The 23,615-nt window shown below is 42.3% G+C and overlaps 1 protein-coding gene and 1 long non-coding RNA gene across 2 annotated transcripts in view; one reads left to right on the top strand and one right to left on the bottom strand.

Annotated features, from left to right (window-relative positions):
- The window catches only part of LOC310841650, a 248,280-nt gene that overhangs the window by 28,894 nt on the left and 195,771 nt on the right, over window positions 1-23,615 (bottom strand). The window lies entirely within an intron of this gene.
- Window positions 6,172-23,615, top strand: part of LOC310841384 (calpain-14-like) — a 44,662-nt gene continuing 27,218 nt past the window's right edge. Inside the window, exons 1-7 of the mRNA XM_083732364.1 lie at window positions 6,172-6,332; window positions 16,771-17,123; window positions 17,693-17,762; window positions 18,586-18,707; window positions 19,250-19,386; window positions 20,458-20,665; window positions 22,602-22,667. Of these exons, the coding sequence (XP_083588490.1) occupies window positions 16,878-17,123; window positions 17,693-17,762; window positions 18,586-18,707; window positions 19,250-19,386; window positions 20,458-20,665; window positions 22,602-22,667 (849 nt within the window). The 5' untranslated portion in view covers window positions 6,172-6,332; window positions 16,771-16,877. The remainder of the gene's footprint in view (window positions 6,333-16,770; window positions 17,124-17,692; window positions 17,763-18,585; window positions 18,708-19,249; window positions 19,387-20,457; window positions 20,666-22,601; window positions 22,668-23,615) is intronic.

The raw sequence follows: 23,615 nt of genomic DNA, 5'->3' as shown, positions 1-23,615 counted from the left end.
TATGGAAATCTTTGTACGAAATGTTCCTTTCATATCTCCAATTTTCTTGAACAGATCTCTGGTTCTTCCCATTCTATTGCTTTCCTCTATTTCTTTGCATTGCTTGTTTAAGAAGGTCTTCTTGTCTCTCCTTGCTATTCTTTGGAAATCTGCATTCAATTTTCTGTATCTTTCACTATCTCCCTTGCATTTTGCTTGCCTTCTCTCCCCCGCTATTTGTAAGGCCTCATTGGACAGCCACTTTGCTTTCTTGCTTTTCCTTTTCATTGGGATGGTTTTCGTTGCTGCCTCCTGTATAATGTTACGAGCCTCCATTCATAGTTCTTCAGGCACTCTGTCCACCAAATCTAAATCCTTAAACCTGTTCCTCACTTCCACTGTGTATTCATAAGGGATTTGACTTAGATTGTATCTTACCGGCCCAGTGGTTTTTCCTACTTTCTTCAGTTTAAGCTTGAATTTTGCTATAAGAAGCTGATGATCTGAGCCACAGTCAGCTCCAGGTCTTGTTTTTGCTGACTGTATAGAGCTTCTCCATCTTTGGCTGCAGAGAATATAATCAATCTGATTTTGATGCTGCCCATCTGGTGATGTCCATGTGTAGAGTCGTCTCTTGTGTTGTTGGAAAAGCGTGTTTGTGATGACCAGCTTGTTCTCTTGACAGAACTCTATTAGCCTTTGCCCTCCTTCGTTTTGCTCTCCAACGCCAAACTTGCCAGTTGTTCCTTTTATCTCTTGACTCCCTACTTTAGCATTCCAATCCCCTATAATGAGAAGAACATCCTTCTTTGGTGTCACTTCTATAAGGTGTTGTAAGTCTTCATAGAATTGGTCAATTTCAGTTTCTTCAGCACCAGTAGTTGGTGCATAAACCTGGATTACTGTGATGTTAAAAGGTCTGCCTTGTATTCGTATCGAGATCATTCTATCATTTTTGAGATTGCATCCCAGTACAGCTTTTGCCACTCTTTTGTTGACTATGAGGGCCACTCCATTTCTTTTACAGGTTTCTTGCCCACAGTAGTAGATATGATGGTCATCCGAACTGAATTCACCCATTCCCGTCCATTTTAGTGCCCAGGATGTCAATATTTATTCTTGCCATCTCATTTTTGACCACCTCCAACTTACCCAGGTTCATGGTTCTTACATTCCAGGTTCCTATGCAATATTTTTCTTTACAGCATTGGACTTTCCTTTCACTTCCAGGCATATCCGCAACTGAGCATCCTTTCGGCTTTGGCCCAGCCGCTTCATCAGCTCTGGATCTACTTGTACTTGCCCTCTGCTCTTCCCCAGTAGCATGTTGGACGCCTTCCGACCTGAGGGGCTCATCTTCCAGCGTCATAACTTTTATATGCCTGTTGTCTTTGTCCATGGAGTTTTCTTGGCAGGGATACTGGGGTGGCTTGCCGGTTCCTCCTCCAGGTGGATCACGTTTGGTCAAAACTCTCCACTATGACCTGTTCATCTTGGGTGCCCTGCTTGGCATAGTTCATAGCTTCTCTGAGTTCTTCAAGCCCCTTCGCCACGGCAAGGCAGTGATCCATGAAGGGGTTCCTGGATACTGCTCCTGGACATATATATGGCAACCCTACTTGTGACAGCCATACTTAATGGAAAAAAAATAGAAACGCTGAGAAACCAAAATGGAGGGATTCACCCACCCCTCCTGCTGGGTGCGTAACTCTGCCTTATGACCCTCGCTGGGCTCAACCCCCAGAGCCACCCAGGTCCCTCAGTAGGTGGCAACTGAGTGATTGTTGCTATTTTTCTCCTTTCACAACATTCTGTCTCTATATTATTCACCTGTACGTGTTTTTCAGCATGTTTCGTACTGTACTGTGCTTATATTAATAGACAGCCTTTGCTATCTATTATTTATTGAAGGCATTTATATACCACTTTATTATTTGCATTTCCTAGCCAAGCACATAAAACAGTCTACAGAAGATGGATGGGACAGTAAAACAATAAAAAATGAAGATAAAACCAAGCATGACCTTGACAATGCCTGCTGGACTATGAGCCTGAAGTTCAAGGAAGGGGCCTGTCTAATCCCAATTAGGAGGGAGTTCCACAGGTTTGGGCCCACGACACTGACTGCACAGCTTCCATTAGTTAGAAGCCATGTATCTGAACCATGGGGAGCTACCAACTACTGTTAGAAACAGAAATGAAATCTAGGAGTTAAATGGCACCTTAAACCTAGGTTATGGGTGCAACAAAGGAATGTCTAGGCATGTTTTTTAATAACAAGAATACAAAGCTGAAAGTAAATGAACTTCAGCTAAAATATTACGTTCATTTTTCACAGGGTCTAGTCCTTCCCCTACCCACCCCACTAATATTCTTAAGAGGGGCTCTTCTCCAGTCTTCAAAGAGTAGCTGGAAGCGGGGAGACAGAAAAAGGTCCTCCTTTCCTTCCACTCTGCAGTTTTAATCTGAAATCTTAGGCACAGTACTGCACCCAGAGCTTAGAAACTGCTCATGCTAATGAAATTCCCTGTCACATAATGCACCTAGAACAATGGGAGTTTCGAACATTGCTACCAACAGAAAGTCCCCCACAAATCTCAGTAATTTGGCAGGAATATAAGAGATCGGGTGGTCCTGAAGATATCCTGGACCCATGTTGCTTGTTGTTGTTGTTTAGTCGTGTCCGACTCTTCGTGACCCCATGGACCAGAGCACACCAGGCACTCCTGTCTTCCACTGCCTCCTGCAGTTTGGTCAAACTCATGTTGGTAGCTTCGAGAACACTGTCCAACCATCTTGTCCTCTGTCATCCCCTTCTCCTTGTGCCCTCCATCTTTCCCAACATCTGGGTCTTTTCCAGGGAGTCTTCTCTTCTCACGAGGTGGCCAAAGTATTGGAGCCTCAGCTTCAGGATCTGTCCTTCCAGTGAGCACTCAGGGCTGATTTCCTTAAGAATGTTGCTTAGGGCCTAGTAAATTAATACAAGAAGATTGAACATGGCCTGGTAACATATGGGCAGCCAGTGCCAACTTTTGAGCACCAGAGTTATGTGGGGTGTGGTTACGTACCGATCAATGGTCTAAGTGCAGCCTTTTACAACAGCTGGAGTTTCTGAACCGGGTGGAAGGGTAGCCTTCATAGAGTGCTTTGCAATAACCAAGTCTTGAGGTCACCACTGTATGACTCAGTGCAGCTAGGCTATCTCTGTCTTTGTTGCACTAGGCATAGCTGGTAAAAGCCACCCCTAGCCACTGAGACTACCTGAGCCTCAAGTGACAAAGTGGATGCCATTCCTGACCATGCTCAGCCTGACCAGATGCCATTCCTGACCATGCTCAGCCTCACCTGACTCAGATATTATGGAGAAATAGAGCTGGACATCATCAGTGTATCTCCTCATAAACCGCAATGTCTCCTAACACAGACAGTGAGGTTTATGCAGAAGTGTATTCCCTCCAAACCTGAGAGTGACTAACTGCTTACTCATTATCTGCTTGAAGAAAGAGACTCGCTACCTTCACCAGTGCCTCAAAATTAGTCACCTAAGAGGAAGTAGATAAATTTTATAAAAATATTTTCTCGTGTTTGTAATAGTAAATTTGGTTTAGTGTCTACAAACTTGGCATGTTAATAGGGTTGCCGTGTTTTGAAGAGCAGAAAAAAAGACACTGTGACCCCATTCAAAGCAAATAAACGCAAATTGTCTCAAATTCTACCCCCGAAAAAGATGGCGTGTGCTGGAAAAAGAGGACACATAGCAATAAATAAATAAATATTATTCCTACTACTACTGTATTTCTACATATCATTTTTGGGCAAGCTTTCACAAGGCAGCTTACAATACATATAAAAGTTTAAAGCAATGTAGCAATGATTTTTTAAAATACAGCATCCAATAAAACTGTATATTGGGGATGGGAAAAGTAATTAAATCAACAAAAAGCCTGGCAGAATAAGGCAAGTGAGAGAACTATGCAAAGTTCTTGGGGTGGTACATTGGGCCCATCACTGAAAGAGCCCTCTCCCTGGTACTTATAATAATAATAATAATAATAATAAAATAATAATAATAATATAATATAATAATTAATAATATAATAATACTATAATAATAATAATAATAATAATAATAATAATAATAATTTATTACTTATACCCCGCCCATCTGGCTGGGCCTCCCCAGCCACTCTGGGCGGCTTCCATATAAAGCAAAAATATAGTAAAATATCACACGTTAAAAACTTCCCTGAACTCAGCTGCCTTAAGATGTCTTCTGAATGTCAGGTAGTTGTTTATCTCTTTGACATCGGATGCGAGGGCGTTCCACAGGGCAGGCGCCACTACCGAGAAGGCCCTCTGTCTGGTTCCCTGTAGCCTCACTTCTCGCAATGAGGGAACCGCCAGAAGGCCCTCGGCTCTGGATACCAGTCTGATTGCTCTTCATGGGAGCTAGAGCAGTATTTCCCAACTTTGGGTCCTCAGATATTGTTGGACTACAGTTCCTATCACCCTGTCCATTGGGTCATGCTTGATGGGGGCTGTAAATCAGTTGGTTAGAGTGTGGTGCTGATAACGCCAAGGTTGCAGGTTCAATTCCTGTATGGGACAGCTGCATATTCCTGCATTGCAGGGGGTTGGACTACATGATCCTCGGGATCCCTTCCAACTCTGTGATTCTATGACCCATAGCTTGAGGAAGGATAGGGCACCTGAAGCCAGTTGTAGGGACTCGTGTAGTTTTCTATGGGCTGTAGTCAGTGCAATGAAACCAATTAAATTTAGCCAAATGAATTCAGCAAGAGAAGCTATTTGTTTTACTTGACCAACGATTTTTGGAAATGCTGGAACCTCAGTTTTCCATTTGCAACTTATTCTTACCCACTGCAAGATTTCTCTCTCCACATAGGGTAGTGTAACCCCCCCAAAAAAGTAATGCATATTAAACAAAATGTCTAAGAAGAATTAAAAGAGGATTAAAGAAGGACTTTATGTGGGAATCAGCGTTGTCAACTCTAAATACCTTAAATGCAAACAAATGAAAAGTGGATTTCGGGCATTTCCATCAGAAAGTAGGCTGGTGAAGATTAAGGATGGCCATATGGAACAGAGAAAGGGTCTCTTGCACCCTAAATAGTAGTGTAGAATAAAGAATTTCAGGAGGTGTCATTTGCATGGCAAATTACATATGCTGCAATTCCTTCTTCTATACAGCTACTGAAGGTTCAGGAGACCTGCGGTCGTTTACATCTGGCCTATGGAGATTTCATTAAAAAAATAATAATGAAAGGAGGAAATGTTCCAGCCAACAGCAGTCCTAGCATAGATTAGAAGCCTTACAAAGGCATATTTCTGTGTGATCTAAATAGATAGATCAAAGTAATTGGTAGCCATATTGCCCTCACAGAAGTAAAGAGCAGCAGCAAACAAGGCAATGCCTTTTATTGCACCTATTAAACTGCGGAATGAGAATGCAGTAATCCCCTACTAGGAAAGCATTTGGGGCTTTTTAGTTTAGAGAAAAAGCAAGCAGGAGGTGATACAAGTTTATAAAATTCTACATGGTGTGGAGAGAGTGGATAGAAAAAAAGCCCCCCCCCCCAACTCGCGAACATCCAATGTGGCTGTATGTTGGAAGATTCAGGATAGATAAAGTAATAACAATTTCTTGACACAGTGCAGGATGGCTTCAAAGGAGAAATGGGCAGATTCATGGAGGATGATCCTATCAATGCCTAGCCATGATGGAGACTTCGCCTCCATGGTTGGAAGTTGTATATTTCTGTATACCATGTTCATATTTTAATGTGCAGGGTCTTGGCCTCAGCTGATGTGCAGATACGTGGCAACTGTCACAACCTAGCTGACTTCTCCGCATGAAAACTAAACTCTAGTTTTTTGTGTACTGGTCCCAAGTTAAATAAGCCCATCCATCATGTTGTGGCAGGAGGCGTTTCTGTCCACAGAGTCACCTGTTTACACTTTAAGGTTTGGAGAGAAAAACAAGCCATAAACAGAGAAGGAAGTGCTCTTTCTTTTGGGCAACAGCTGTGTCATTTTCTGTCAAGCTGCCAGGTCCTTCCAGGTAAGTCATGTGATTGACGTCGAAAATGCCTACTGTTGCAACCCATTCCGTTAACATTTACCTTCCTTGAACTTTTGCTTGGTAGGTGGAGATTACCTGTTAGATTTGCATAAGGAGGATGTACGTACACATAAATGTTTAGATGAGAGAAACCGTCGGAGCTTTACTGCCAGTTAGGGCGACAGATAAGGTGCTACTTGAGACTGAGACTGCTACTCTGCTAGGATTTATTATTAATCTCTTGTGAACAGAGGAAAATACTTGGAATAAGGTAAGATGTTTCAATGTTCTTTTGTGCTACAGAAACCAGAAGTCTAGAAATTAGAGTTGTGTTGCTTTTGATAGTTTAGATTTAAAGATGCCTAGGGCCCAATCCACAGAAATGGTTAAATTTAAACAGATTACTGTCCAACTGGAGTTGCCCATTATCTTAATCCAGAAACCTATTTGGTCACCTGGAACACATTTCCACCCTATTGTCATTATTGGCATCTTAAATGCCAATTATATTTTATTATTTGGTGGCTGGCTTCCTGGGCTTCTATACTAAACAAGGTGATGGAGAAACTTGCTGGGACCCCCAATCTCTTTAAAAATTGGCAAATTGATAAGACGTGTGTTTTTGTTTGAGAGATGGTCAGGACGAAACACTGGAGGAAGTGGATTTAACACTTTCCCCTGCAGCTATTTGGAAACACTATATATCCACGTAAGCTCCCCTAATGGAACAAATATCTTGGGGGAAAGTAAGCATCATGGGGGAAGCCTGGGCATGGATTTCCTTTGTCTCAAAATTTGGCCCCTAGCTTGGATATGAAGGATGTAAGCACCTTCCAACCTGTGTTTAGATCCCATTTGATTGACAGATCTTGTATATCCTTGTATATTTCTCTATTTTGTTTGAATGACAGATATGCTACATACTTTCTTCATTTGATTATCTAGCTTAATTTGGTTTGCAGCGTTCTCCCTGGTATTCTGACCATAGCTGTCAACTTTTCCCTTTTCTTGCGAGGAATCCTATTCGGAATAAGGGAATTTCCCTTAAAAAAAGGGAAACGTTGACAGCTATGATTCTGACCCTTCTTGATTTTGTAACTGTGTTAGATCATGTCATTTGTTTTCACACGTGACTGTTGTATATTTTACACCCCCCCCCAACCCACTACTCAACATAGTGTTTTTTTAACAGTGCAGTCTTAGTGAACAGAATAACAAAATGTTTGAAATGGCCGGATTAATGTTAGGGGGTTTCTTTCAGAAATTATTTTGTATGTAGAATATCCAAGAAATGAAACAAAATGACACTGACATGTAAAAACTCCCGCTTCTACTTTCAGTTCTTGCATTCTTTCAGTTGCTGTTATATTTGTGTTTCACTGGCACAGTTTCCTATTGGGGAGGGGTAGGTCTGAGTGTAAAGAAAAGTTGTTTCAATAAGGACAAAGTAAGTGAAGTGCGTGGAAAAGAGAGGACATATTTAGCACCTCAAAAATTAGATGGGATAATGTTTTTAACTGCACAGTGCAGTGGTATCTTGAGTTAAAACTTAATTCATTCTGGAGGTCCATTTTGAACCTGAAACTGTTCTTAACCTGAGGTACCACTTTAGCTAATGAAGCCTCCTGCTGCCACCACACCACCGCCTCACGATTTCTGTTATCATCCTGAGGTAAAATTCTTAACCTGAGGTACTATTTCTGGGTTAGCGGAGTCTGTAACCTGAAGCGTCTGTAACCCGAGGTACCACTGTAACTGCTTTAAAAATGTTTTTAATAGTAGCTACTTTTATATGTTTTTAATTGCAATTAGTTTTAGAATATTTTAACTGTTTTAGAATGCTTTTGAAGTCTTTGTTTTTAAATTGTGCATCTGTTTGCTGTACTGTGCTCCTTGGGGAGGAAGGGTGTGGTATTAATAATAATAATAATAATAATAATAATAATAATAATAAATCTGTCATAATATGGAATTCTAAGGCCTGGGGGCATTTACTTACTTACTTACTTACTTACTTACTTACTTAAGCAATTTATATACCTCTTAGCCACAATAGTCTCAAAGCAGTTTAGAAGGATATGATACAGATTGTTTTTGCTTTCTTTGTGTTTACATTGTGCATTTGTTTGCCACGCTGGGCTCCTTGTAGAGGAAAGGTGGGGTTTAAGTTCAATTATAAATAAATGAATAAATAACCTGTTACAATAGCCTATATGGGATCTGAAGGCCTGGAGACATTTGTTTGTTTGTTTACTTAAACAATTTGCATTGCTATCTATAATAGTCTCCAAGCAGTTCAGAAGGACACAACACAAAAAGTAAAAACCCTTGGATGTTTCAAATAGAGACTTAATATCGTTTTTTTTAAATAATATGAACAGTTTTAGTATCATCATTTATTCAATTTATTTTAAGCTTCCTGCTGCAAACGGAATCTTACGTAAACAAACAGATCATGACAAAATATCAAACAGATACAAATACTCTAAGGGCTGACATTTAAGGCAGCATACTTTACAGAAATACAAGATATTATTTTCTTGAACATTATAAAAGAAAATATTTGTGAAAGATAGTCCTTGGAGCACCCCACAATTGCCTAACCTTGACTCCCATAGGTTCAGGTCAGGGGTCACAGGCAAGAGACTTCAGCCGGGTGATAACAGGAAAAACAGCGGCCTGTAGGTCTGATCCTTATTGTTGCAACAAGACTTTCCACTACTACAAAGACGAAGCATCCAGAAGCCCCGATCAATCGTTACATCAGGTTTTTAAAAGTTTCCCAAACCTTCCCATAATGCGTTTCCAGAAGCATCATCAAGATATCATAGATATGTCACAGAACAGGTGTGGTCTCAGGTAGAACCTGAGATCCAGGCATACCCCTGTCAATCAAATACAGCAGGGGTCAGCAAGGTTTACCTAGCCGGTTCACTCCAGCGAAGATCCCTCCGTGGGCCGGATTGTGTGCGCCTGCTCACATGCGCGCCCGCGATTTCTGGCATCTGCACAGATGCGATTTCCGGCGCCATGGAAGCGAGTCCCCATGCTGCACTGCGCTGGTTTAGCGCAGCGGGCGGGGATTCACTGAACGGGTGGTTTGGTTCGGGAGCGGCTCATGGGCCAGTTAAACGAACCCTGTGGGCCACCTTCTGGCCCGTGGGCCTTAGGTTGCCTACCCCTGAAACAGTCTTTCACATTTACGCCATCACAGTACAAAGGAAAGTATTTACAGTTGCTTGGTCCCTGAGTCAAGTCAAATGCACCCCTTTGTCTTGTCCGGTCTTCATCCCACTATGGGATGGGTATGCATTGTGATTGAGATGGTAAGCTGTCTGACACTCTTGGGGCAGGATCAGGGCCAGATTTAGGTTTGATGAGGCCCTAAGCTACTGAAGGTAATGGGGCCCTTTATATGTACAGCTGTCCTTTGTCAACAACAAATTCTCACTTTTTTGTGTTGAATATATGCTATATGGTAATTCATGGAACTAATAGGTATCTAAAGCCATTTGCACATGTTGCCACGTAATTAGTCCACGTAGAATGTAGGCACCCTAAACATAGAAATGAGCAAACCAATGATATTTTAGGGAGCAGGCTAGCAGGCGGGGCCCATTATTTACATCATAGGAGCCTAGACAACACAAAACACTCTTTCTGTATGTAGGTTTTATTTTATTTGTTTTTTTATCTTATATTTTTGAAATGTACATCCAGTTTTCCCCCTTTATTTTTTGGGGTGGGCCCCGAAGAGAGCGGGGCCCTAAGCTATAGCTTGTTTAGCTTATACGTAAATCCTGCTGCAGGATATCACCTGTTACAACTCCTTGATGAGCCTCTGGGACATGACTGTACATCTCAGGGATTATGGTGGGCTTACTCACCCCTCCCCTTATACATCACTTCCCTGGGCCCTAAATGCTATTGGAACTGAGAAAATTGATACAAGTGATTTCTTAATGAATTTCTAAAATTTTCCCATTGAGCCAGTACGTAGATAAATTTATCAGCTACATTTGGTATTGACACACTCCCTGCTTTCCTCTGTTGGAGACCTGGGGCTCACCTGGGACTCCGAACTCCTTCAAACTGGGCTGCACTTCCCTTGCAGATGCAACGCTTTTGCAGATATGTTGCTGTTCATTTTCTTGACATTAGGGGCTGCTGTCAGGGTTCTGGAGTTTCTGATTAGGCCTTTGTAAATGGAGTTTTGAACCTAAATGAATGAGGTTTTGGTAACGTGCAGCAAAGACCCACTTATCCTTGCCTCGTGGTGAGGCAAGGCTCGGGGGGGCGGGGCGGGTAGGGCAGTCTCTCAGCCTATCTCATCTAATTTCCCTGTAACATATTACAAATGAAAACCAAATGCAAAAAACAATTTAAAAATCCATCATTATTAATGACTCAGCAAAAGGAAGAAAGAAACAGAAGTTGCACCCACATTCCTCTCGACAAAAAGTTCCTGTTAGGAGCCATTTTCATTTTGACCGAAAGCTGGTGTAGAAATCTTTTAAAAATGCATTTATTCGACACCACCATAAATCTGGCTGCTCTATCAAACAAAAGCAAGTCCAAGAGAAAGCTTTATCCTGAGGCCTAGGGGTGCAAGAGGCAACTGAGTACTCTAATAATGTTATTTTTTGTTTGTAGCATATTCCCTTAACACCCAGACCTGGCTATTGTCAAGAGACAAGAATGCTGGGTGAAATGGTGCTACTGCCCTGACCATTTAAGGTTATTCTGTCTTTTGGTTTCTAGCTTCCGGGGAAGCTGCTATTGTGCCACAACAATAAATTTAGCTCATTGACAACAGCAATAAATCTGTCCCGAATTGTTTGACTTGCTTAATCAGTAGCCCAGTTTCATGAAGCTACGGTGCTGTCACACAATGTTGTATATTTGATGCAGAGTTGCCTCCCAAATAGTCAGTATTTCATTATATCCTGTGAGGCATTTTTACAGTCTGACGTCTAACTTGTTTTCATTCTATGTCACAATAAATCATGGCTCCTTAGGATTCTCTCATCTTCCACGCTTCTCAACCCTCCCGCTACTTGGATATTTGCTCAACAGAGACATACAGACATACAGAGACATACAGCTAACATACAGTTAAAACTCTCTGTTCTCAAGCCCAAAGAAAGATTGTTTGTCACAATAATTAATTTATTTTTAAAGGAACAAGTCTTTTTATTATTTGTATTTTGTCATGTACAAGTAACACGAAATGTTCTCATCTTACTTATCTACCTCGCTGGCTTTTATTTATTTCATTAATAATAATAATAATAATAATAATAATAATAATAATAATAATAATAAATGTCACCCATTTGACTGGGTTGCCTCAGCTACTCTGGGTGACTTCCAGCAGCACAGCAAAACATCAAATATTAAAAATATCTATAGTTTTTAATGAACATGTATAGTTAGTTTCATTCTGGGCCCACAGATATTGGTTCATTAGAATGGACCAGTTTTTCCTTCCCATATACAACCTGGCTTGTTTGATTAGAGATTGGCTTTGCCCCTCATTCCACATTTCAACTAGGAAATATGTGGGAACTAGGAAACCGTTTTCTGGGTTAGTGGCACGGGATATGATGGCATAGCTGCTGTCACTTACCGGGCTGGGCTTGGACAGCTTGCTTGAATCATCCTCACTGACTCCTCTATGGTTTACATTTAGTGCGGCACATTCGCAGTGTGGCACAGATGTGGCTTCCCTGAAGTTGCTCCAGTGACATTTGAATAACAGATTGCTTTTAGAATCGTAGGAGCCATAATTGAATAATAATAATAATAAGGCCCAGCACTAGGTTTTGGGAAACCCTTTGTCATGTTATTGGATTGTCTTCTGCTAAAGCGGACATGGCGAACCCCAGAGTTCTTCACAGACCACACACCTCCTCACTGTCTCCGCTTCAAATCCTTTGCCTAAATGCATCCTCGAACTCTGGTGACTCTTGCTTGTCTGAATGGATGAGAGAGGGAGCTGTGCAAGTGTGTGCAGAAATTTTACAAAGGTAATACATTACATTCATAACTTCACCCATTTTTGCCTCTGGCCCCATCTACCACTGTCATGTGATCTCCACCAAGGCCCTTGGTGACTCACACCCAACACATGTAGGCAGAGGTTCTTACGTCGAAGTAAAAAACGGATCTTTATTCAGAGGGTAACAGTGGACAGGTTTGGCAGTGGACTCAAGAGTCACACTTCAGGAGCTCAGGAATCAGGCAAGATGTTTAAGACTGGTCAGAAGCCACTAAGGTTCTTCCAGAATTTTCACACCCTGTCCACCAAGCATTTAAAAACAAGGCATGAGGTAGTTAACTGGTGAGATTCACTTTTTTGCGAGAATGTTGGGATTCCAGGGCAGGTAAAACCAGAGGTGTAGCAAGGTCAGGTGGTACCCAGTGTGAATTTTTTTTGTCACCCCCCCATTGCAATTTTTGGGAACGTTACCCAGAGTTGTTGAGCTTTTTTAAGGGAGGGTACCTAGCATCCCTGGTGGGCAGAGTTTCGCGATTGGCGCAGTCACCGTCATGACACCTGGGGCAGACCGCACCCCCTTGTAATGCCCCTGGGTAGATCTGCTCCCACCTATGGAGAGCAATGTCTAGTTCTAGGAAACAAATTTGCCCCTCTCCTGAGACCAAGCCCCCCAACTGTCTCAATTCGATCAAGACGTCCCAGAATTATAGAAGCCATCCCGGCTCCTGATTGGATCTCAGAATGTCCCACTTTTGGGTCTGCCGCAAGTCAGCTGACTGGCTGCCATGAGAGCTCAGGACCAAAAAAGAAGCAACCCAGTTATGACCAGTAACCTCAATACGTAGCTACCAGCAGAATGTTGGAAGGTATGTGAGACTCTGTTGGAAGTTGGTGATGGCATCCCTGCTCCCTCTTCTGAAGTTGAGGCACACTGCAGAGAGTCCCCCTTCTCTCACAGGACATAGGGTATAATATCATGTTTGCTGACTGGGAAAGGTTATGGACCACCGGTTTGAAATTCACGGCATGTAATGCCTTGAAAGAAAATATTATGAAAATGATAAATAGGTGGTACATGACCCCAGTCAAGCTTGCAAAAATATACCATTTGCCTGATAATAAATGTTGGAAATGTAAAGAAACTGAAGGAACGTTCTTTCACCTCTGGTGGACCTGCCCTAGAGTTAAGGCTTTCTGGGAAATGATATATAATGAGTTGAAAAAGGTATTTAAGTATACCTTCCCTAAGAAACCAGAGGCCTTTCTTTTAGGCATCGTCGGTCAGAGGGTGTTAAAGAAGGATCGGACATTTTTTATGTATGCAACAACAGCAGCAAGGATACTTCTCGCCAAGCACTGGAAAACCCAAGATTTGCCCACACTGGAAGAATGGCAGATGCAACTGATAGACTATATGGAGTTAGCAGAAATGACTGGCAGAATCCGAGACCTGGGAGAAGAGGCTGTGGAGGAGGACTGGAAGAAATTTAAGGACTATTTACAAAAATATTGTAAATTGTATGAGTGTTAAGAAAGATGTAAGATTATTAATAATATGGCACCATTAAGATAGTTAAAAGGAATATGAAGATAAATGAAAATATAAGAAAAGACAAATTTTGGATAAATATTATGCTAAAATTAAGCTTTTAAGGTTTGGGTAAAATTATCTAAAATTAGGGACACAATATTGGAAATTATAATATAAGAATTGAAACAAGGTGATAATTTGCTGGGTAAAGTTCGAAAAACTTAGAACGCAGGAACGAGAGATGTGAGGAAGTCCAAAGAAGTGAAGAAAATGTGGATATTGAAAAAAATATATGTTATTTTGTTTGCTTTTTCTATTGTATTAAGAAAACCTTTAATAATTTTTTTTTTAAAAAAAGAGAGTCCCCCTTCTCTCACCCCAGTTCCCACTGATGTTTGGCATCAATGTGAAAGAGATGTGCATGTGTCCAGATGTACTGTACATGCATGTTCAGATGTATGTGGCTCCTTAACCTTGATGCTCAATATTTAGACATCAGGAGGAAATGTAGGGGCAAGATTAGCATGTGGTCCTGTTTCCTGCTCCCATGTTCATGAATTCAAACAGTCTGCATCTGTATTGGAATTGTTTTTGTATGGTTTAATTGCTTTACTGCTTGTGTGTTTTCCACCTTGGGCTCCTTTGGGGAAAGGGTGCGATATGAAAGAGTAAGAATAATGAGATACACTACCCTCTGGAAGTTGTTTTAAGTTGCCCATAGAATGTGAACTAACACAGGACTTTAACCCAGCCTTCTCTGGTCCAAGGCAAATATCTTTTCTACATACCTCCTAAGTATAAAAAGGGTGGTATTTACTATTAGTCATAACCCTCTGTACATAATAACAGTGCACAATAACTATCATGTATGTGACAGTTTTACAGATGCGCAAAGGGACACACTGTGATGATTATGATCAAGTCCAAACAAGAAGCACTTCTTTTTAATGAGGACTGGGTTCTTTCCAAGTGTTGTAAAATGAGATACTCACCCATTAAATTTATTAGAAACATCCATTTAAAAAAAAGGCTTTCGTCTTGATAATTTCTGGCAAAAGCCAGACTCTTCAGGTCAAAAATGAAATGGCACATAACATGACCCCTACATGTACAGCTGCTGTTAGTAGTGCAAAATCTATTTATAATGCATTTGGGGAGGGGGGAAATAATAGCAATAATAATGTAGATTTCTTACCTACCCTTCACTATGTGCTCCCAGGCTGGGTTACAACAATTAAAATCCTTGGGGTTACAACAGGATTCATAGAATCATAGAGTTGGAAGTGACCATGAGAGTCATCTAGTCCACCCCCTAAAATGCATGCTCAACATGGGGCTCAAACCCACAACCCTGAGATTCTGAGTCTCGTGCTCTACCAGCTGAACTATCCCAGGAACTGATACTTGGGATTAACATAGTCAAGAGTTTGGGGACGCCGGTGGGAGTTTGGAACTGAGTATTATAACTTCCAGCAGCTAAAGTAGAATGCATGCTTAATAAATAAAAGCACCAGTCTTCTTCACTTTGCTTTTCCTTAAAAATATTCAACTTCTTGGCTATATTTTGTGGAAAAGTTGAATCTTTTTAAGGATTAGCAGTCACATTCTATTTATTTATGATTTACAGAACTGTAATTTTTGTGGGGATGTTCTTGATTTGTGTGTGAGCTTTTGATCGTTGTACAGATGCCCTTTACTCAGTAACAGCCACACTCCCTCCCCAAACTGACCTCCATAGGCTCCTGGCAGTTTAGGGCCGTTAGCTTGTTCTGCTCACTGCAATATAATTGTGGGGTGGGTTGGAAACTGAGCTAGTAATACCTATGATTTAACCAAACATGATCTCAGCAGCACCTGCCAGCCAGCAGTTTAAAAGTACTCCTTGTACAGCCTAGAATTTTCTTCAGGATATCCTTATTTTATTAATGTTCAACATCACTGTAGGTACTTATTTCCGTGGCAGGGCATGGATGGGTAATTTATCCTTACAACAACCCAGCAGGGTAGGCGATGGTGACTGGCCCGAGATCATGCTGTGGGCTGAGTAAGAACTTGAACTGAGGTCTCCCCCCAAGTCCTAGGCTGGATCTAGACACATCAAAGAAGCGTTTCGGTTAAATGCACTGTAAACTCATACAGGGAAATCCGGTTGGGAAAGACGGGACTCCACAGTGCCACCTGGTGTCACAGTGTTGTATCGCATATACAATGCATATAAAACACTTTTTCTTTACCAATCTAGCTGAGTCCCTAGTCCAACATGCTTAACTACTATGCTGCACAGCTTTGTTCTCTAGAAAGTAAAGTAGAACAGGATGTTGGACTAGATGGGCCATTGGCTTGTTCCAGCAGGCTCCTCTTACATTTCCCATGAGATGTCTGATTTGTCCACGGCGACACAGTTACATCCCATGTGGATTACTTTCAACACTTTTGAAAAGTGCTCAGAAACTTCCACTGGCTCAAAGAGCAGCAGCCAGATTGGTGACGGGGCTGGTTAGAGTGAGCTTGCTACAACAGCTCTGCTAGCTAGCTTCCAGGCACAAGCCAAAGTGTTGTTTATAACCTATTATGCCCAAGCGATCTGAAAACCCATATTCACTCATATGAAACTGTGAATTGAGATCTTCATGGGGGGCCCTTCTCTCAGACCCGCCACCCTCACAGGTGGGGACATGGGAGAAGGCCTTCTCGGTGGCGGCTCCCACAATTTGGAACACCCTCCCTAGAGAAGATAGACTGGTTCCCTCCTTGCTGTTCTGCTGGCAGGTGAAGACCTTCATATACCAACAGGCTTTGGAGAACTGACTGGTTTTAATGAAAGGGCTGGTGCTGTGCTATTTTTATTGTAATTATCTGTATGTTTTTTTAGCAGATGAGAGAGAGAGAGTTAATTCTATCACTGTTTTAATTGTTTTTTAATGGTTGCTTCCCGACCCCAGCAGTGTTTTTAGCTGTTCTTATTTTTATCTTAATATTCTTATGATTATTCCTATGAGGATCGCTTACACTGCTAAACCACTCACTGGTTCTGTATACTTATGAATTAAATTCATCTTTCTGCAAATCCAGCTAGCTCCTAAGACGTATCATCGAAAAATAACTTAGTTTAATCATTAATGTGCTATCCTGTACATTTTTAATTCACTTGCTGACCTTTTACATTATTTCCCATAGGTGCACATTGCATTGAGGAGGGCTTTCATCTTCAGGAGGAAGCTAGAACGAAATATCCCAGTCCCTGTAGGGACAAATCCTGTCAGGTTCCCCTGTCCACCTCTGCCATGGCTCTTTTGCCTTTCCTGCACCCATGGAGGAAGAAGAGTCGTCGTCAGTGGCCTACGTGCGAAGTGGGAGCCGCTCAGAAGCCCAGCAGTCTTAGCCAGCAGAATTACCAAACTTTGCTGGAGGAATGCTTGAAGAAAGGGTGCCTGTTTGAGGACGAGTTCTTCCCAGCCGATATTAGGTCCATTGGAAAGGGACCATTGCTCCAGAAACTACCTCAGAGGTTGCTGTGGAAAAGACCACTGGTAAGTGATGGAAATTTCTGTAAAGGGTTGGTTTGGAGAGCTGCACGCCACATTCTCAGAGGCATTGGATGAATGGCCTGTGGCTCATGGGTAGAACATATGCTTTGTGCATAGAAAGCGTGAATCAGGCTGCATTTGACAACACCTAGGACACACAGGGATGGGTAAGCAAACAGTAGCAATTTCTGCTCTTGTTTCTGTTGGAATTCTCTGTCTTCCCTGCTTTGCACACAAAGGGAGCACTTTGTACAAAACTGGCATTAGGCCACAGGGTATTATTCTCACAGTGGTTTCACAGGCCTTGTTTTCCATTGAATGGCATACCGTGCAACATCCCGCTGTTCAAAATTGAGATGCTCGGTTTTTGGTCCTGAGCTCTCATGGAAGGCAACTGACTCATGCAAGGGCACTGGACAAAAAATATGGGACATTCTGGCATCCAATCAGAAGCTGGGATGGCTTCTGTAATTCTGGGACAACCAGCTCAAATTGGGAAGGTTGAGGGGTATGACATGAATGTCTGGCTTGGCATTTCCTTTTAAGACTGCTGTTTTCTTTTAACCTTTCAGGAACTGCATAGGATCCCGGTGTTTTATGCTTCGAACAAAAAAAGGCTTGCTCTGTGCCAAGGAGTGATAGGTAAGGACCTTTGTCTGCATGTCACTTTGGTGCACGAGTATCTCCTGGAATCCTAAACCCTTTTACTAGGGAGTAAACCCCACTGAACACGTGAAGAACTTCTTCCAAACAAATTTGCACTGGATTACTTCTCGGATTTTCTGCTGTATTTTGTACAACATTGCCCGTTCTCAGACAGACCCCTCCCCCAGCCCTCCTACCTGAGACACCATACTGAACATCAACACCTTAATCCATAAGCCGCTAGACAGAACCGACAGAGCTAATCCAACAATACAATTTCTACATTTGTTGTTTATATTTTACGCATGATGGAATAAAATGAATTTAAGGAAAAAACCCTTCACTCATGCCCTGTTGGGTTCCAGGCCAAACATTTCAACACTGATATTTACATGGATGAAAATTGTGTGGCGGCAGAATAAAATTTTAGGTACTGGCACATAATTCCAAAGTGCTCTGTTTCATGGAAGGTTTGCTCCCTAATCTAATTTTAAGTGCAATAAAGAAGTGGCAAAATCACCCTTGAATGTGAAATCAGGTCTATAAGGCAGGCACCAAAAACAAGCCTGTTCTAAATTATCCAGTTACATGCTAACAATATAGTTAATAAATATGCAAACTTACATTGATTAAGTCCTCTGAAATAGGTTTATATTTTATTCCGGTTTTATACTTGCTTTTAATGTTTGCATAGCTTTGTAAGTTGCTTTGGGCCACTCCTTATGAAATTAAAAAAGATGAATAAATGCTAATAATAATAATAGTAATATTAATAATGCTGTTTACATTCAGTTATTTTATGTTGTCGTATTTTGAATAGAGGACTGCTGGTTTCTGGCTGCCGTGGAAGCGTTATCATTTCATCCAGATATCTTGTCTCGGGTCGTGCCCATGAACCAAAGCTTTGAGAGGAAGAAGTATGCTGGGATATTCCATTTCAAGGTAAGCATCACCCTCGGCAAAGCTGATATGGCAAAGGTCTCCTAATGTGCTTTCTGGTTTTGCTGTTTTCAAGTGGGATCCAACCAACGCTGTCCAATTCGAGTTGTGCAATGACTTTTGTAGGTATTCTGAGCATTCATATGCAAAAACCACCTTTGTGAGATGCAGTGCCTTGTGTCTGAATTTGAGCTATCCATTGTGGCTGTTCGATGAAGTTCAGTGCTCCTGTTTGAAGCCGACACCCTTGCCATGTTTCCAAACCTACGCCCTGGTGGCGTAGCTGGGGCTTGTATGATCCAAGCTCTTCTGCTCTTGTTTGGCTCTTTTTCTCTCTGGTCTACTTCTCTCAGTCATCCATCTATCATGCTGAAGCAGTAAGTTGGAAAAATCTCCTCAGCACCAGCTGATGGGCCGATGATGACTAAGCGTGAAGGCATGTCAGGGCTATAACTGAGTCATGGCTTCAGTCCTCTCTTTAAGAATGGCCTCTTGGAAATGTGATCACCTACTGAAGAAGATTCATGGCCTCTTTTCTTTCCCAGTTCTGGCATTTTGGCGAATGGGTTGATGTGGTAGTCGATGACCGACTGCCAGTGAACGAAGCCGGACAGCTTGTTTTTCTCAGTTCCGTTTATAAAAACCTGTACTGGGGAGCTCTTCTGGAAAAGGCTTATGCCAAGTAAGTGGGACTTCCTGCATTCCACATTGAATCTCGCTATGAAATGGGGTCCACACACACACACACACACACACACACAGAGTCATACCTCGGGTTGAAGTTGCTTCAGGTTGAGCGTTTTCGGGTTGCACTCCACGGCGACCTGGAAGTAATGGAATGCATTACTATCGGGTTTCGCCGCTCGTGCTTGCGCAGATGGTCAAAATGACATCACACGCATGCACAGAAGTGGCGAATCACGACCCGCAGAAGCGCAGACGTAGGTTGCATTCGCTTCAGGATGCGAACGGGGCTCCGGAACGGATCCTGTTCGTATCCAGAGGTACCACTGTGTGTGTGTGTGTGTGTGTGTGTGTGTACACACACACACACACACACATATATATATATATATATATATATTTGCTTTCGTAGATTTTCACGGGTACAGGAATGCAGGTTTTGGTGTCCTCGGGTGTCTTCCCGTGTAAAAGTTGGGGTGTCTAGGCGACGTTTCGACGAGGTCTCACTCGTCAAGCCGAAAGCACCAGCCTGAAGATGACGAGTGAGACCTCGTCGAAACGTCGCCTAGACACCCCAACTTTTACACGGGAAGACACCCGAGGACACCAAAACCTGCATATATATATATATATATATATATAAAAACACCTGTTCCTCCTCCTTGTCTCATCCCTTCATAACTCAATTGTAGGGATGGGCAACCTTTTCCAACTGGAGGACTGCATTCCCCTCTGGGCAACCAACCTCCCAAGGGCCACAGGCATAAAGGTGGGCAGAGCCAGCAAGAAAAGTGGGTGGAACAACTAATGTGAATTTTACCTTTGTACATTAGGCTACTTTCCACACCCACCCACCCACCCACCCTCTCTATCTTCCATCCAGATAAGCAGCAAGCATGGTCAGAGTTCAAGGATGCATTCCATCCAGGCAAAAACACTCAAGGAGGGCCGCATAGGGGCGTGGAGGGCCGTACTTGGCCCCTGGGTCTAAGGTTCTCCATCTCTGCCCTATTGCAATAATCAATAGAGTGTCATATATCTATAAATCTTGGCATATTTTTCTTGACAGGCTGTGTGGCTCTTACGAAGACCTGCAGATTGGGCAAGTGTCAGAAGCTCTGGTGGACTTCACAGGTGGAGTTACTATGACGATCAAGCTGTCTGAAGCTCCACCTGATCTCTGGGATATCATGACAAGAGCAAACTACAGCAGATCTCTGATGGGTTGCCAGACACAGCCAGCCAGGAGAGTGGCAAATAAGGAATGCAGCATCCAGGTCAGTTTATGTGGGGAGAGGTGTTTCTGAGGTGCTGGAGCCACATAAGGCTTTATAGATCAAAACCATCACTCTGAATTGGGCCCAGAAACTATGTGGTGGTCAATACAGTTACATCAAGATTAAAGGTTCAGACCATCTTGTCCCAGTCAGCAATTGAGCTGCTGATTTTTTCATCAGCTGCAGTTTCTGAAGTATCTTCAAAGGCAGCCACATGTATAACACATTATATTAATCCAACCTAGAGATTACCCAGTGAGCTTCTATGCCAAGCAGGGATATGAACCCCTCTGTCCTGGGCCAAAATCAATGTACTACGTTGGGTTTCGTTTTGCTGATATCAAAATGGGAAACAGATTTGGCCCTTTCCCAGAGAGAATTCCCTCCTATACATGTTACTACTGTACATTTCCATGTATAAGATGCCCCCATGTATAAGACCCCCCTCTCTTTTGGGACTCCAAATAGAGAAAATGGGGGGAGATTGCCCACACTTGTTGGGCTTTTTGGGGGGGTTGCCAAAATCGTTCCCCCACAGAAATGCAACAGCCAGTCAAACGCACATCGGCGAAGCCACCAATCGCTTGCCAAAAGCAAGTACCGATCACCCGCCCAATTGCCGCAGCAGCCAATAGCCAGTGGACCTTGCAGCACCCACCAATCACCTGCAAAAATATCCTGCTTGCGGCAGCCACCAATCCCCTGTCCCACCTCTCCACTATCCATGTATAAGACGACCCCAAGTTTTTAGCAAAATATTTTCTTAAAATAACCTAGTCTTATACATGGAAAAATACGGTAAATCCCCCCTAATATAGAAAATGGCTCTACCAAATCTTAATTGCTATTGTTCTAATATAGTATACACAAACTCTCTTTTGCAACCATTTTTTTGTACGCCTTCTCTTAACCTAATTCAATTAGTCAGTTCTATCATATGATCAGTTCCATCATACAAGCCATATGTCACGCCATACTTAGCAGCAAATCAATGGAAGGTGGAGAAGGGCATTTCTGATTCTGGTGTATCATCAGTTTCACTGCTGTTAACAGATGGATTGCCATTTAGTATACTGAAGGTACTCCAATATCACTACTGGTCTCTAGAAATATTTTGATGAGTCTACTAAAACAGACTCCCCAAAATCTTTCAGCATTGGGCAGTCCTAAGATGATAGATATTTGCTTTCGGGAATATGTCTTGCAAAAGCACCCAACGCTATTTCACTTAAATATGCAGCTTCCCTTTTGACCCTGAGTTTTTCATGTTGGCAAAAGGAAGTGTCTCTCCATAGCAAGCACCATCTTGTAAACCTCTATTTCTGTGCCTCAACTCGATAATCTGTAGTTTTTCTTTCCTGAATACTTTTCTTTATATGGAAGGTGAGTCACCCCCTAATTTCAAAATAGATAAAGCAGGAAGTTTGCAGAGGTGTTTAGTGCAAACTGTGAGTGGCATTTACAGTAAACCCAATGGAAACTACTCCTGTTTACTCACTTTGGTTTTCTGTTCTCTCTCTCTCTCTCTCTTCATATATTGAGTAGCATAAAAATGGTCATCAATAATGGTCACCATAATACAGTGGTACCTCAGATTACATACACTTCAGGTTACATACACTTCAGGTTACAGACTCTGCTAACCCAGAAATAGTACCTCGGATTAAGAACTTTGCTTCAGGATGAGAACAGAAATCGTTCTCCGGCAGCATGGCAGCAGCGGGAGGCCCCATTAGCTAAAGTGGTGCTTCAGGTTAAGAACAGTTTCAGGTTAAGAATGGACCTCCGGAATGAATTAAGTACTTAACCCGAGGTACCACTGTATCAGAGACTAGAGATGTGACCAAATTTCTGCAGTGTTTTGCAAATGGGCCCAACAGGGTTGGCGCTTCCTGGTTTACAGCATAGCTAAATGTTTTTATGTCCTTCTCTTCAGGAAAGAAATGTCCTGTCAAATGGATTAGTGTCTGGCCATGCCTACACTGTGACTGGCATTCGAAAAGTAAGTTCCACCTTTTTGTTTGTTTGTTTCAGCTATGGTTTTATAATCATCATCATCATCATCATCAACAACAACAACAACAACATTATTTTAGGTTGAAGCCTATTCTCCCATTGCTTCATGCCAAGGCAATGCCTGTAATCTGTCCTTTTTTTCTGGGGGTATGCAGGGGTACGCATATCCCTAAACATTTTGCAAATCTAAGTTTGACCTCATCGAGGGGCAGTATTTTAATATGAGTCGGAAAATGAAAATACTCCTAAACATATTTTTTAGAAAACAAGCACTGCCTGTAACATTTTGCAGGTGTAGGTGAAATTGAACAATGGCACCCTGGATGGATGTGGAAACCCCTGAGCTTTGTGGCATCCTCTGATAGCCCTTCAGACTGGACACTGTAAAGTAGGACACAGGACCACCCTAACCACATGGTGGTTAGCAGGTATATGGCAGAGGTGACAGCTCAGGGTGTGCAGGGGCAGGGAGAAAGTCTGAATGGCGCAGCTGCTCTGTCTGAACATGAATGCCACTGATCTTAGATCAGCCTTCCCCAGCCATCCCTCCAGACGATTTGGCCTCCAGCTTTCAACATCTAGAGGGCACCAGGTTGGGGCAGGCTGATCTAGTTTCTTAGTACCTTGGACAAAAGCAGGGCTGTAGGGTACATTCGACATACACTTCTGCCCTTGCTTTAAATATTATCAGGCCTTATTGAAGATGATGAGCGCATCAGAATGGTTTCTTTTTCCTTGAGCTGTGCTTCCTTTTAATGGCATGAATAAAACATAGAGGATAATAGCTGGGCCCATGTGTAAATCAAAGGCTGTAATTGATTCATGAGGCTCTGCTGACAGAGAGGCTCACATGTGCATGCTAAGCGGAGCCGGGTTTAAAGCTGAAAGCAGGTCTGTGGAAAGGGGAAGGTTGAGGATTTCAGTGTTTTCTTCC

Source organism: Podarcis gaigeae (assembly GCF_964106915.1).
Source record: "Podarcis gaigeae genome assembly, chromosome: 3".
Classification (NCBI taxonomy): Eukaryota; Metazoa; Chordata; class Lepidosauria; order Squamata; family Lacertidae; genus Podarcis; species Podarcis gaigeae.
The sequence above is the reverse complement of the archived record's forward strand: the minus strand, read 5'-3'. Positions and strand labels throughout refer to the sequence as shown.